General features: G+C 48.3%; 1 protein-coding gene across 1 annotated transcript; it reads left to right on the forward strand.

The window, feature by feature from the left end:
* Window positions 1-2,459: 2,459 nt before the first annotated feature.
* Window positions 2,460-7,895, forward strand: LOC142929161 (pre-miRNA 5'-monophosphate methyltransferase-like; the record flags this gene model as incomplete). Its single annotated transcript, XM_076069813.1, has 3 exons — window positions 2,460-2,724; window positions 5,963-6,003; window positions 6,619-7,895. Coding segments are annotated over 3 exons (942 nt in total), but the record flags the coding sequence as incomplete, so codon positions are not given.
* Between the last annotated feature and the right edge of the window lie 3,497 nt (window positions 7,896-11,392).

Below are 11,392 nucleotides of genomic sequence, written 5' to 3' on the forward strand. Positions count from 1 at the left end.
CAACATACTTCGGGATAAGAAGGCTCAACTAATCGAGTCTCTCACCTTTCTGAAGAGATGCCGCGACTCTAAGGTAATACCAACCGCATTTACACTAACCTCTGCTGTTGCAACTTCTCTCAATGCAAAACGAATTCTAGCTAGAACTAGCTTCGCTCTTATCTCGGAAAAAATCAGACTTACACGCACCGAACTCGATCAGTTAGACAAGACACTCTACAAATCACACTTAAAATTGACAGCAACAATGTCTACATCGGATTGGGAACATGTAGACAATATGACTACCTCTTCGGCTGCCACTATGTCGAACAAATGTAGGGACAATTTGATTTCCAAATTCAATCACCTCTCCAGCAAAAAATCGGATCCACACACCGAAAAGATAGACGTCAACAAAGTCGTAATTAATCGCAGTAACAGTTCCATTTCTGATGGTCTGAAATCCGTTTTAGCTAAAGGTCTAAACTTTGCTGTCACACCGAGACACTTACCGGTTAATGATATCATTGCCCATGTCGACGTTGCACTCAAGGGCTTGAGTCACATCTCTGCAGACGTAGCAAGATCTGAAATCGCTGCAACCCTCAAAAACGCTAAGTTGCCACCTAGCAACATCAGCAAAGACGAACGTTTTGAATTATCTCAATTAAAAAAGAGGGATGATATTGTCGTTCTCTCAGCCGACAAAGGCAATGCCACTGTCATCATGGACAAAACAGAATATAACAACAAAATTCAAGAACTACTCAACGATGGCAGCTATACAAAAATAAAAAGAGATCCCACCAACAGCCTGGTCACCAAAACGAACAAAATTATCTCTGATTCAACAGCGTTAATTGATGAGAACAAACAGTTCTTGTTGAAACCCTCTGCTGCCAGACCACCAAGATTATATGGCCTTCCAAAGATACACAAAGAAGATACACCCCTTCGTCCCATCGTCTCTACTATCAGCTCCCCCACCTACAAACTGGCACGTTTTCTGGCTGATATACTGCGACCTTTCACTGGAAAAACCACCTCTGCGGTACTAAATTCGACTCACCTGGTATCGACAATCAAAGACATTTCCCTGTCCCCAAACGACCTGCTTGTCAGTTTTGATGTGGTGTCCTTGTTCACCAAAGTCCCGGTACCTGACACCATCGCTATCATTGAAGCATCAAGGACTGCATACTGATGTACCCCCCCTGGTGAGACATTGCTTAACCAACACATACTTCACCTGGAATGGAACTTTCTACAAACAAACTGAGGGCACCCCAATGGGCTCCCCCCTATCTCCGGTTGTAGCCAACGTATTCATGGAAAAATTTGAAACTGACGCCATCCAGACTGCCACTCTACGCCCGACCTTATGGAAGAGGTACGTTGATGACACCTTTGTCATCTGGCCACATGGCCAGCCTGCTCTAGACCAATTCCGCGACCACATCAATTCCATACACCCAGCCATCAGATTTACCATGGAGGTCGAAAAAGATGGCAAACTACCCTTTCTGGATGTCTTAATTAAAAGGAGACATGATGGTTCAATGAGCCACTCTGTCTACAGGAAAGCTACCCATATTGATAACATGAAGGTAATTTATATTTTAGTTTTTATTGGTTCACTATATAGTACTGTGAATAGCTCAGATTTGTAGTCATTTCTGTGACCAGTCACTAGCAAATCACCCAGTTATTTCAATGCTAAATTCGCCTAGTTATTTCAATGCTAAATTATCCTGTTTTGATTTGTACTAAGTGCCTCGGTGAATGTGTATGCTCTGACTTCAACGTAACTATTTCTGTAGCAGTTACAAGCGAATGCCTTAATTTAGCTATTTCAATGCTAAATTCTATGCTAATTCCTTTTAACAATGGGTGCCTCTGCGGATGTGTATGCTTTAACTTTTAACATAGCTATTTCTGTGACCAGTCACAAGCTAATCATTCAGCCTTTTCAATGCTAAATTTTATGCTAATTCCTTCAAGGCTCTTTGTTCCTCTCACACAGCTTAAAAGCCGTGATCTGAACGTGGCTCTCTCACTCCAGCGCTGTCCTACCAGACAGTCTCGCTCCCTTCACCTGATGAAGGCCGCTTGTGTTGTGGCCGAAACGTCGTGAGAATATTATTATTTTATTCTCATTCTACGTGACTTTACCGAAAGAACCAAAGAAGATGGATCATTGCAGTCACGAAAGCTTTAAATCGAAATGCCTCCACAATGTTCACTTCCCCACGTGACATGGCTGACTGTGCCTCTACGGTGTTCACTTCCCCACGTAACATGGCTGACTGTGCCTCTACGGTGTTCAATTCCCCACGTAACATGGCTGACTGTGCCTCCACACACTCGCGCGTCCCGCTCCCCTCCTTTTGCTTGTGCCGATCCCGCCTGACAGCCTCCTCGCTTACGGCCTCCACAGGGATGGAGGCGAGGAAAGAGGAGGACGAGGAGGAGATTAAGAAGGAGGACGGCGGGGAGGAGATGGCAGCGCCCGGGGCCCCGAGGAAGAGGGAGCCAGGCGCGGCTCCCCACGGGAACTTCATCAACTAGGCGGCCTTCAACCCCCCGGTTCGACGCGTCGCGCTGCTGCCCCGCGAGCTTCTGAGGCGGCTCCTGCCGGAGTCCGCGCCGCCGTTCCTCGCCCTGGACATGGGCTGCAACAGCGGGGTGAGCGCAACTCCACGTTACCACGGACGGGGCTGAGGACGTCGACCGCTGGGGAAGGTTCTGAAACTCTCGGGACGTTCACTCGAACAAAGCCGTGGCTGTGAGACTCGTCCAGTCCCAGTGTGGTATAGTGTACTAGTCACTATGGTAGTGTACTAGTCACTGTGGTAGTGTGGTAGTGTACTAGTCACTGTGTAGTAGTGTGGTAGTGTACTAGTCACTGTGTGGTAGTGTGGTAGTGTACTAGTCACTATGGTAGTGTACTAGTCACTGTGGTAGTGTGGTAGTGTACTAGTCACTGTGGTAGTGTGGTAGTGTACTAGTCACTGTGTGGGGGTGTACTAGTCACTGTGTGGTAGTGTGGTAGTGTACTAGTCACTGTGTGGTAGTGTGGGGGTGTACTAGTCACTGTGAGGTAGTGTGGGGGTGTACTAGTCACTGTGTGGTAGTGTGGGGGTGTACTAGTCACTGTGTGGTAGTGTACTAGTCACTGTGTGGTAGTGTGGTAGTGTACTAGTCACTGTGTGGTAGTGTACTAGTCACTGTGTGGTAGTGTAATAGTCACTGTGTGGGGGTGTACTAGTCACTATGGTAGTGTACTACTCACTGTGGTAGTGTGGTAGTGTACTAGTCACTGTGTGGTAGTGTACTAGTCACTGTGTGGTAGTGTACTAGTCACTGTGTGGTAGTGTGGTAGTGTACTAGTCACTGTGTGGTAGTGTGGTAGTGTACTAGTCACTGTGTGGTAGTGTACTAGTCACTGTGGTAGTGTGGTAGTGTACTAGTCACTGTGTGGTAGTGTACTAGTCACTGTGTGGGGGTGTACTAGTCACTATGGTAGTGTGTTAGTGTACTAGTCACTGTGAGGTAGTGTGGTAGTGTACTAGTCACTGTGTAGTAGTGTGTTAGTGTACTAGTCACTGTGTGATAGTGTGGTAGTGTACTAGTCATTGTGTAGTAGTGTGGGGGTGTACTAGTCACTGTGTGGTAGTGTGGTAGTGTACTAGTCACTGTGTAGTAGTGTGGTAGTGTACTAGTCACTGTGTAGTAGTGTGGTAGTGTACTAGTCACTGTGTGGTAGTGTACTAGTCACTGTGTAGTAGTGTGGTATAGTACTAGTCACTGTGTGGGGGTGTACTAGTCACTATGGTAGTGTGGTAGTGTACTAGTCACTGTGGTAGTGTGGTAGTGTACTAGTCACTGTGTGGTAGTGTACTAGTCACTGTGTGGTAGTGTACTAGTCACTGCGGTAGTGTACTAGTCACTGTGTGGTAGTGTACTAGTCACTGTGTGGGGGTGTACTAGTCACTATGGTAGTGTACTAGTCACTGTGGTAGTGTGGTAGTGTACTAGTCACTGTGTGGTAGTGTGGTAGTGTACTAGTCACTGTGTGGTAGTTTACTAGTCACTGTGGTAGTGTGGTAGTGTACTAGTCACTGTGTGGTAGTGTACTAGTCACTGTGTGGGGGTGTACTAGTCACTATGGTAGTGTGTTAGTGTACTAGTCACTGTGAGGTAGTGTGGTAGTGTACTAGTCACTGTGTAGTGTGTTAGTGTACTAGTCACTGTGTGATAGTGTGGTAGTGTACTAGTCACTGTGTAGTAGTGTGGGGGTGTACTAGTCACTGTGTGGTAGTGTGGTAGTGTACTAGTCACTGTGTAGTAGTGTGGTTGTGTACTAGTCACTGTGTGGTAGTGTGGGGGTGTACTAGTCACTGTGCGGTAGTGTGGGGGTGTACTAGTCACTGTGTGGTAGTGTGTGCGTGTACTAGTCACTGTGTGGTAGTGTCGGGGTGTACTAGTCACTGTGTGGTAGTGTAGTAGTGTACTAGTCACTGTGTGGTAGTGTGGGGGTGTACTAGTCACTGTGTGGTAGTGTACTAGTCACTGTGTGGTAGTGTGGTAGTGTACTAGTCACTGTGTGGTAGTGTGGTAGTGTACTAGTCACTGTGTGGTAGTGTGGTAGTGTACTAGTCACTGTGTGGGGGTGTACTAGTCACTTTGTGGTAGTGTGGTAGTGTACTAGTCACTGTGTGGTAGTGTGGGGGTGTACTAGTCACTGTGAGGTAGTGTGGGGGTGTACTAGTCACTGTGTGGTAGTGTGGGGGTGTACTAGTCACTGTGTGGTAGTGTACTAGTCACTGTGGTAGTGTGGTAGTGTAATAGTCACTGTGGTAGTGTGGTAGTGTACTAGTCCCTGTGGTAGCGTGGTAGTGTACTAGTCACTGTGTGGTAGTGTGTTGGTGTACTAGTCACTGTGTGGTAGTGTGGTAGTGTACTAGTCACTGTGTGGTAGTGTACTAGTCACTGTGGTAGTGTGGGGGTGTACTAGTCACTGTGTGGTAGTGTGGGGGTGTACTAGTCACTGTGTGGTAGTGTGTTGGTGTACTAGTCACTGTGTGGTGGTGTACTAGTCACTGTGTGGTAGTGTGGGGGTGTACTAGTCACTGTGTGGTAGTGTACTAGTCACTGTGTGGTAGTGTGGGGGTGTACTAGTCACTGTGTGGTAGTGTGGGGGTGTACTAGTCACTGTGTGGTAGTGTGGGGGTGTACTAGTCACTGTGTGGTAGTGTGGGGGTGTACAAGTCACTGTAGGGTAGTGTGGTAGTATACTAGTCACTGTGTGGTAGTGTGGGGGTGTACTAGTCACTGTGTGGTAGTGTGGTAGTGTACTATTCACTGTAGGGTAGTGTGGTAGTATACTAGTCACTGTGTGGTTGTGTGGGGGTGTACTAGTCACTGTGTGGTAGTGTGGTAGTGTACTATTCACTGTAGGGTAGTGTGGTAGTGTACTAGTCACTGTGTGGTAGTGTGGTAGTGTACTAGTCACTGTGTGGTAGTGTACTAGTCACTGTGGTAGTGTGGTAGTGTACTAGTCACTGTGTGGTAGTGTTGAGGTGTACTAGTCACTGTGTGGTAGTGTGGGGGTGTACTAGTCACTGTGTGGTAGTGTGGTAGTGTACTAGTCACTGTGTGGTAGTGTTGAGGTGTACTAGTCACTGTGTGGTAGTGTTAAGGTGTACTAGTCACTGTGTGGTAGTGTGGTAGTGTACTAGTCACTGTGTGGTAGTGTGGGGGTGTACTAGTCATTGTGTGGTAGTGTGGTAGTGTACTAGTCACTGTGTGGTAGTGTACTAGTCACTGTGTGGTAGTGTACTAGTCACTGTGTGGTAGTGTGGTAGTGTACTAGTCACTGTGTGGTAGTGTAGGGGTGTACTAGTCACAGTGGGGTAGTGCGGGTGGCCATGGGCCTGAGACATGTTTACAAAAATGCATTTTCACCTTTCTCCCACAGATGGAATACACTACCCCATATGCGCGTTGTTCATCAAACACGTGAGTCATGGAAATTCATCATTAGCTCCAGACTTTTTGTCAATTAACTGCTGGATGAAGGCCTATGCCATGCCATGTTGGTCACGGGTGGTTTTGGCAATCAAGGTTGCTGAAGGTGCGTGTCAAGGACTGGTTCAGACATATCACCGGTTTGAGGCGTTTATTAGATATTTAAAGTTGCATTCATGTCAGTAGCTGAACATCGAACTTAGTCTCGTTGGATTTTTTGACCTAGAATCACTGCGTCATAGGTTTGTATTGAATAAAGTTGCATCTAATACTGTGGCCAGAATCTAAATATTCATACTGGAGGAATGCGATGAGCGATAAAGCTCTTTTTCGCAGACATCCAGTAGAAGGAGGGTAAGAACGTTACAACAACAAAAAATACAAAACATGATAGTAGTGCAAAGTGCAAGAGAGGTAAACACATCACCCAAACACATACAAATAAAACTAAACCATCCCCATCCTACCGGGCAAAGCCCACTGAGGTATTAACTTATTTTCATTTTGAATAATGAAGTACTCTATCCTCGCATCACGTCTGTTTTTTTACGACATTCTCCAGCAAAGAAACAAACCCGCCACCGGTGTCCTCGTGTTTTCTCGCAGGAGCTGACGGTGGCTGTGTATCGGCACCTGACGGGGCTGGACCAGCCCGAGGGTGGACGCTCTGGGCAGGTTGCCCGCGTGCTGCCGCTATCTGTGCTGGCGTGCGACCTGGACGCCGATCTGGTGGAGCGTGCGCGGGGCGACAATCCTCACCCGGACGTCATCGCCTACGAGGCGTTTGACTTCATGGACACCGCAGCACGAGACGCCGCGCTGGACGCCTTCCTGCGACGCCACGGCCGGGCGCGCTTTGACCTGTGCCTGTGCATGTCGGTGATGATGTGGATTCACCTGCACCACGGCGATGCCGGCCTGCGGCGTTTCCTCGCGGCCGCCGCGCGCACCGCCACCTTCCTGTTGGTCGAGCCGCAGCCGTGGAGGTGCTACCGAGCGGCCGCGCGCCGCCTGCGCCGTCTGGGGCTGGCCGAGTTCCCCCTCCTGCCGGATCTGCGGCTCCTGCGTGGGGCTGGCGGCGGTGGCGGCCGCGCGGAGGCCGATGAGCTGGCCGCCTTGCTGGGAGAGGAGGGAGACATGCGCTTGCTGTCCAGCCTGGGCAGCACCGAGTGGGGGCGGTCCCTGCTGCTGTTTGGACGAACGGGAGTGGCCTTGGGATGCATTGACAAAAGTACCGATTGAAACTGCGTTGCTGCTGTGGCCTTCGAGGATCTGTTGCCTATTTGGAGAGAATTCGTGGTCGGAAATGTTAAGTGTTTGTCAGTTTTTAACACCTTTATTTGTTGATGGTACATTGTTTTCTCGTCGTGCGTGTAAATGCAGCATGTTGTTGAAAACGTGTTATAATTTATCAGAATATTATATATATAAAGTGACAACAATGCAAAACGTACCTTTTTTGTACCTTTGAAAATAAAATTGTATGCAAAAAGAGTTGTCAGTTTTGAAGGACCCAACCAGAATCATTTATGATAAAGGGAATGAATGTTTTTTTTTTAATAAATGGGACAACAGCATCTCATAAAATGGAAAATGAATATCACCAACTTCAAATCATTGTTTGGAGGAGGCATTTTGAAAATTATATCAAACCCAGGCCATGGAAGACATACAGAAATATTTCCTCTTCACATGCGATTTTCCTCAAATAATTTAAGGCAGCTCATGATGTGACAGTGGAGGCTGCTTTGTAAAGGTGAACTATGTCCCTGTTTCCTTTGGATTTCCACGTGCATCTGAAATATTATTGAAATGCACATGTAAATGTTTTGGATACGCCACTTTTATATTTATTGTGAAATAAAATCTGAACATTGTAAATAGTTGATGGGTGCATTGTAATTGTGTGAAGTCATAATTGCCATTCATCCTCCCATTAACCACAACATCTGGTATGGAGGCAATCCATCCCATGTTCCTGTCCAGTGAGCTCCCTCCGCTCCATAAATATCTTTGTTGTGTTGTCTATATGCACGGTTTGCAGAGTGCACTCAGACTGACATAAGTGCCGTTGCGATATCACCACGACCGAGTGGCAACTAGCGTGCAATGCTCTGTTTGATAGATATGTTTCAGCAGTTAAGGGTGAAAAGTTAGACAAGCGGGATTTGATTGCTGAAAAAAAAATCTTCGGATTGGCCATCGCAAACGATGATGACTGCCGAGAAGAGCTGCTCGTAGCATTTTCCTGCACGCTGGTGGGAAGAGCCCAGCAACTTGAGCGGAAGCATCGATCGCACTGTCGGCAAGAGTTGCTCGTCTGCTGAATGGGACTTGTGTTGTGCCGTTACTGGTGTTGATGCCGATGGGCTCTTTCACGTTTTTCTTTAATCCGCTTGGCTGAGTCGGCTATGGAACTTCACTGCTTACAGCTGCTCTCAAAGTAAACATCTAGAAAAAATATCTACGGACAAAAATAATGCTTACCCAATGTTACTGATAATCTTGGACCAATATCTTTAAATGGTAACTGTTTGAGGCCAAACCAGTGTGATGAGACCCATGGAGATGACACTTCTCCGTTGTACCTACTGCAAACAGGGTACGCAGCAGCATTGGTGCCTGATTAGATTGCTTGAAGTGGAATCTGATCATTTGCTGTAACTGCTGCAATGGAACAATCTTTGCGGTGGCGGAATGTTATGACACGTCTGTTATTCATAGCCATGCACTTAGTGTCCTGCCTCGCACAAGCATACAATGTCACCTACCATCCAAAATTATAATTTCAATCATGAAAGAATCTTACAAGTTAGTGAGTTTTTTTTCGTACATACGTCAGGAAGCAGCTGGTTGTGTATGGAGCTGGTTAAGCATGGGGCTGGTTATGCATGGGGCTGGTTATGCATGGGGCTGGTTATGCATGGGGCTGCTTATGCATGGGGCTGGTTATGCATGGGGCTGGTTATGCATGGGGCTGGTTATGCATGGGGCTGGTTATGCATGGGGCTGGTTATGCATTGGGCTGGTTATGCATGGGGCTGGTTATGCATGGGGCTGGTTAAGCAGGTGTGAATTATCGTGTGTGGGAGGGAGGGGAGTCAGTCTAATTTCCAGTTTAGTCAAGTAAACTCAGGGTCTCTGGAGTGGCATTCATGAGGGGGCCCCAGATATGGGACAACTCCCCTTCCCTATTCCTCAGTTTAAGACTCAAGTGTTCTAAAGCTACTACACCGTTGTCTCGTGAGTAGAGCTCTGAGTAGTGTTCTACCCACCTGGCCATTTGCTCTTGTTTATCAGTGATGATGGCCCCTGTGCTGGATTTAAGGGGGGCAGTCCTCCTGATGTTTGGACCAAAGGCTGTCTTGATGCCTTCATACATGGCACGGATATTGCCAGTGTCAGAGGCGAGTTGGATCCTACTACTGAGATTCACCCAGTAGTTGTTGGCACAGCGTCTGGCGGTCGTTTGAGCTGCACTGCGAGCAGCTTTCAGTGCCCTTAACGATCCTGTACTTGGGACTTGCTTGTACTTCAAGAGCGCCATGCGTTTGGCTTGGAGGATGGGTTCCAATATAGCCAGGTGTTCCTCAAACCAGTCTGTGTTCCGCCTTGTCTGCTTGCCGAAGCTATTGATGGCTGCATTAAAGATGGCGTCTCTGATGTATGCCCACTTTGTCTCCACGCTTCCATCTGGTGTGTCGTGTAGGGACTGCTCAAGGCTGTGTTGGAAAATTGAGGGAGCTCTGGGAGGGATGTCTTGGCAGAGTTGATGCGTAGGTAGCGCTTTTGTTTGAGTCTGTGTATCTTTTTGGGGCGTAGTCTGACCTTGCTGGATACCAGCGAGTGATCGGTGTCACAGACTGCACTGTGGTAGCTGCATGTGATGAGTACCGAGTTGAGGAGGGCTCGTCGGGTGATGACGAGGTCCAGTTGGTGCCAATTAAGAGAACTTGGATGTCTCCATGATACTTTATGTCATGGTTTTGTGAGAAAGAATGAGTTTCTGATACAGAGATTGTGGTATGAACAAAGTTCCAGTAGTCTTTGGCCACTGGCATTTATCTTTCCAATGCCATGATAGCCAAGGCATGCGGGCCACGCGTCGTGGTCAGCCCCAACCCTTGCATTGAAGTCTCCCAACAGAAACATGTGCTCAGAGCTGGGGATTTTGCGAATAATATTGTGAAGCTCTTCATTGAATTGGTCATGAATCTCCGGAGGTGAGTAGAGTGTTGGGGCGTAGACACTCAGGATGTTTACATGGCCAGAAGCAGTGAGCAATCTCATGAGTAGAATCCGCTCGGAGCCTGCAGTCGGTGGTTCTATCATGCCAAGGAGTGTGTTTTTGACAGCGAACCCAACACCATGTTGCCTTGGTTCGTTCTGCTGTTTTCCTTGCCAGTAGAAAGTGTAGTCACTCTCTCGTAGTGAGCCACTGCCAGCAAGCCGGGTCTCCTGCAGTGCTGCAATATCGACATGGAGTCTCGCCAACTCCCTGTCGATAACTCCAGTCTTGCGGATGTCCTCAATCTGCAATAGATCTTCGGAGAGTCCAGAACACATTGTGCGTACATTCCAGCTTGCAAAATGAAGGGCTGGAACCTTCTTTCGTTTTGTTTTGCTTTTGTCTGGTGCAAGTTTTGCAGCCCACTTGTCTGGTGCTGAACCATAAGGTCCAAGCACCCATTGGAGCAGGTGAGCCGTGGCGGGAAAGGACCTTATTGGCCGGGGGCTGCCCAGCCTGAGGCGGGTGGTGGTAGCTATCCATTGGGGTGCAATGACCCCTCCCACCGACGATGGCAACCCGTGGCGCCCATTTTTTACGCCAATCTAAAATGAGCTTATAACCTGTGACTGCTGCCATCCGTGTTTCTTGGCCACGATTAGGTGGCCGAGGAGTGTCCTCTCCCCATTTTTGCACCTCTTGTTAGTGCAAAGCCCGGGCAGGTTATTCTGGAAATCCTGGGTTGCCCATGCGTCAGGATCCCCCCTCGGCCTTGCCGGTGATGTCCAAAGGAGTGCGTAGCACGACGTTTGGTACCAGTTTGGCTGCAGGGGCTGCCGGGAATGTGCCGCAGTGCGTCACAAAACCGCCTGAGGGGCCCCACTCCTGATTTTCTGTCGGGGTTTACTCCCTTAGCCATTGACTCTCCCGAGACACTCACAAGGCAGTGAGAAAACCGCGTAACCCTGGGAGGGGCCCTTACCAGCTACTGACAGCCGGGCCATCTGTGCCTGGGACTCGCGTAAGGCAGGGTCGTCACGCCCTGAGGTAGTTTATCACAAACTACCCGCTACCACACCGCGGGGCCAAATTGGTCACCCCGTGCCCCTTACAAATCTCAAGGTTCATCTTTAACATCTTTAACATCTATTT

The sequence above is a fragment of the Petromyzon marinus genome, chromosome 25 (genome assembly GCF_048934315.1).
Source record: "Petromyzon marinus isolate PM22_M1 ecotype Great Lakes invasive population chromosome 25, UKy_Petmar_22M1.pri1.0, whole genome shotgun sequence".
NCBI classification, from domain to species: Eukaryota; Metazoa; Chordata; class Hyperoartia; order Petromyzontiformes; family Petromyzontidae; genus Petromyzon; species Petromyzon marinus.